The sequence below is a fragment of the Sceloporus undulatus genome, chromosome 4 (assembly GCF_019175285.1).
Source record: "Sceloporus undulatus isolate JIND9_A2432 ecotype Alabama chromosome 4, SceUnd_v1.1, whole genome shotgun sequence".
Taxonomy (NCBI): Eukaryota; Metazoa; Chordata; class Lepidosauria; order Squamata; family Phrynosomatidae; genus Sceloporus; species Sceloporus undulatus.
In genome coordinates this window covers 109,228,334-109,232,272 of record NC_056525.1, presented here as the reverse complement: position 1 = coordinate 109,232,272, position 3,939 = coordinate 109,228,334, and the positions used below count along the sequence as shown (strand labels likewise).

At 45.2% G+C, this 3,939-nt stretch overlaps 1 protein-coding gene across 1 annotated transcript in view; it reads right to left on the bottom strand.

Moving 5' to 3' along the window:
• CNN3 (calponin 3) overlaps nt 1-3,696 on the bottom strand; it is a 36,262-nt gene extending 32,566 nt beyond the window's left edge. Inside the window, exon 1 of the mRNA XM_042462737.1 lies at nt 3,489-3,696. Coding sequence (XP_042318671.1) covers nt 3,489-3,545 — 57 coding nt within the window. The 5' untranslated portion in view covers nt 3,546-3,696. The remainder of the gene's footprint in view (nt 1-3,488) is intronic.
• Between the last annotated feature and the right edge of the window lie 243 nt (nt 3,697-3,939).

Sequence of the window (3,939 nt, the reverse complement as noted above, 5' to 3'; positions counted from 1 at the left end):
ATATAGATGGAGGGGGACTAGCCTAACAAAGGTGTGCATGAGAGGACTTCATGAGTCACAATGCTGGAGAAAGGAGGAAGGATATACAATAAATATGTTTCCAAACTAGTAGGTCTACTCAGCATCCCTTTTAAGTGCTGGTACAGTGGGCCCTTGGTATCCACTGGGATTTGGTTCCAGGATCTCCTGTGGATAACAAAACCAGTGGATGCTCACGTCCCATTAAATACAGTGGCATAGTGAAATGGTGCCCCCTTAAATAAAATGGCAAAATCAAAGTCTGGTTTTGAAATTTATATATTTTTAAAATATTTTCTAGCCTCAAATACTTGAATTCATGGATAAAAAAAATCCATGGATAGGGAGGGCTGACTGTATTTTAATCTACTAGTCTTTCTGCCCTCTTTTTCAAAACAGCTAGGTCCTCAGCAACAGAAATGTAGGGGATCGGTGTTTTCAATTTCGTTGCTGCTGGCGGGGTGGTCCTCTTTCTCCCTCAACTTTTTCTTCATATTTGTTGTTGTTGTGTGCCTTCAAGTCCTTTCTGACTTATGGTGACCCTAAGATGAACCTTTTTTTCCCTTGTCAAGCTTTGTTCAGAGGAGGTTTGCCCTTGTCTTGCCTGGAGGTTGCGAGAGTGTGACTTGCAGAAGGTCACCCAGTGGGTTTCATGGCCCAGCTGGGATTCAAACTGTGGTCTCCAGGGTAGTAGAATTCAAAGATATAGCCATGTTGGTTTGTAGAATCAGTACATAGAGAGCTCTTGCAGCACCTTTGAGACTAACTGAAATCCTGGCTTTTCCAGTGCGGTGGAGGAAGGCCGGGTTGAGGGGCAAGGAAGGAGGACATTCTTGTCTCCAGAATCATAGTCCAATGCTCAAACCACTATGCCAGGCTGGCTCTACTGTTTTGAAAAGTAAGTTTTGTGTCTAGCCACTTGGTCAGGTGAAAGCACCCTGAGGGCCAGAAGAGGAAGGAGAAGAAGAAGAAAGAAAAGAGTGAGGAAGGGAGGGAAGCAGAAAAGTCAGTTCCTCAGCATTACTCTCCTGCTTGGCGCTAGCTAGCTCTAGGCTGGAGCCACGTAGGCTGGGAGCACCTCCTCGCACTCCCCCTGCTGCTGCCGCCATCTCCCAGTTTGGGTGGGTCCCAGAGGCAGGAGCACCAGCAGCAAGAGCCCAAGAATCAGGGATGAAAAGCGGGCAACCAAGGAGTGGTGGTCCTCCTTCCTTGCCCCTCAGCCCGGCTTTCCTCCACCGCACTGGAAAAGCCAGGATCATGGGTGTCCCAGCCTTTTCTTTGTCTGCCCTTCTTCCCTGTTCTCTCTTCAGTCATCCCACAGTGGTTTGCCAGAAAGGAGCCCTGAGGAGAGGAAAAAAAGGGGAGGCAGAAGAGAAACAAGGGAGGAAAGTCCCCTTATTCCTGTTTTTTTGGGGGGGGGGAATTATTTTCCACCCAAAAGAAGAGGGGAGCAAAGTTAAAAGTGGTGGTGGAGGAGGAACAAAGCTTCCCCCTGTTTGGAAAGGAGCAGAGCTGCTTTTGCAACCAGAAAGGGAGAAAAAGAAGCCAGAGGAATGTGAGCCCTTGTGCAAAAGACTGGCTCCCTCTCCCTCCATCCCACTGAATATAAATATATGAGAGACAGTTGTGTTCTTATTCAGTTTTACACCATTCTTTTTTAATTATCCTGTGTTTGTATGTATCTCTCTCTGTGTGTATACACACACATACATATATATATACACACGCACATAGGGTGATTAAAAATGGACCAAAACTGAATAAGAACACACTCTCTCTGTACAGTATATGTGTGTGTGTGTGTGTGTGTATGTTTGTTTGTATATATATATATATATATATATATATATATAGGGGGGGGGGTAAATCTGGGACTTTGGTCATCTTTCCTATCCTCCATAATCCAAAGAGTTGAAGTAAAAGGGATTTGTCAACTTAATCAGCAGAATATCTTCAGCAGAGGATGGTATAGATTTCTCTACCTATTTTGTCTTGTATGATCTTTTTACACAGGTAAACGTTAATAGCTGATGAGGGGGAGAAAACAGTAGAAAGGTTAGTTATTTTTCCCTCTTTAAAGGAAGGGGAAGCTATGGCTGGCTGCCAGTGATTTTTTTCCTTCCCCCTTTAAACCTCAGGTCCATCTGGGAAAGGAGGACAAGAGGTCACTAGTCCTACAGGGCAAAAAAAAGTGGGCACCTGACTTCTCCCCACAAAAGGAAGGCTTTGGCAAAGCATTAGTTCCTTGGAGGAGGGCTATCAGAGCAACAAGAGCCAGAGCTGGAAGATAGGTCTTTCCAAAGGTTTAATCCAAATCTCTCGCCTCACCATTCCCCCTGATTTTTCTTTTTGAATCACAAACAGCAAATCAACAAAGACTTTCTTCCATCAAAGTCCTTCTGTTATTGCTGTTATTGTGGGGACAGGAGAACAAACTCCTGGGCTTTTCTGAACTTTCTTCAGAAGGGTTTGTTGCTTTTTCCCCCCTTCTCTTATTGTACACACAAAACCTCAAGTCGATAAGACAAACAACAAACACAAACCCCAATTAAGGCAAACAATGGGGGAGAAAAGGAGCTTTAAAAAGGAGAGAAAGATATGAGGCTTATACCTCAAAGGGGAGAAAGGAGGTTTAATACACAGTTCAGCACACAAAGACACACACACAAAATTAAGCCCAAAAATGGGAGGAAAGGGGGATGAAAAAAGGCTAAAAAGTAAGAGAAAAGTAAGAGTTGCACCTCATAATAATAATAATAATAATAATAATAATAGTTAATTTATATCCCTGAGGGAATCAAGGTATAGGAGTATAGTATAGTATAGTATAGTATAGGAGAGGGAAAGGTTTTTTTAAAAGGACTCATCCAACACAAACACACACAAACCCACACTCACACCCCAATTGAGCCAAACAATGGGGAAGAAAAGAAGCTTTAAAAAAGAAGATGTAGACAAGGGAGTTACATCTCCAAAGTATAAGAGGGTAAAAAAGGAGGTTTAAAAGGACCCAGTTCAACACACACACACAACACACACAAACACACTAATTAAGTCAAACAATGGGAGAGAAAAGAAGCATTAAAAAAGAAGAGAAAGAGAAAGGAGTTACACCTCTAAAGTTAAGCCTCTAAAGGAGGCTTAATAGGACTCAGTTCAACACAACACACACACAAAGAGACACACACACACAAATACACGCACCCAACTGAGCTCAGCAATGGGGGAGAAAAGAAGCTTAAAAAAGAAGAATAAGAGGAAAAAAGGGTTGTGTGTGTGTGTGTGTTTTAAAGGACTCAGTTCAACAATCACAACCACAACGACAACGCCATTCCCCTCCCCTCCGCCTGGAACCCCATTTTGAATCCGATGGAGATGGAGATGGAGATGGAGATGGGGTTCCCCCGAAAGAGGCGCCCAAACAATGGCTGCTAACGCCCCCCCCCCTTCCTTGGGTTGTGTGTTGTTACCTTGTTCTTGACCTCGGCCGAAAGCCCATACGAGGGGCCCTTGTTGAAGTGGGTCATGGCGGAAACGATGAGGGTCCTCTGTGGCTGCCTAGACGTCTCCCTAGTCTGCCCGCTTTTGTGTGTCTGTGTGTGTCTGTGTGTGGTTGTGTGGTGAGGCTGGCTTGGTGTGTTTCCCAGCTCAACTGGATATTGCTCAGGGAGAAGGAGGGCGGGACGGGGAAAGGGGGAATGAAAGAGGGAGGAGAAGGAGGGGCCCAGGAGGGGATGCTAGTGGGGAGGGACTTCTAGTCCTCCTCCCCCTTGGCCTCTTTCCCCTTCTTCTCCTTCAGGGCAACAACGCCGCCACTCCCCTCATGCTCCTTCTGGGCTTCAAGGATGCCTCAGGGGAGGATGGAGGCATCAAAGATATAGCCCTGTTAGTCTGTGGAAACAGAGAGAGAGAGAGAGAGAT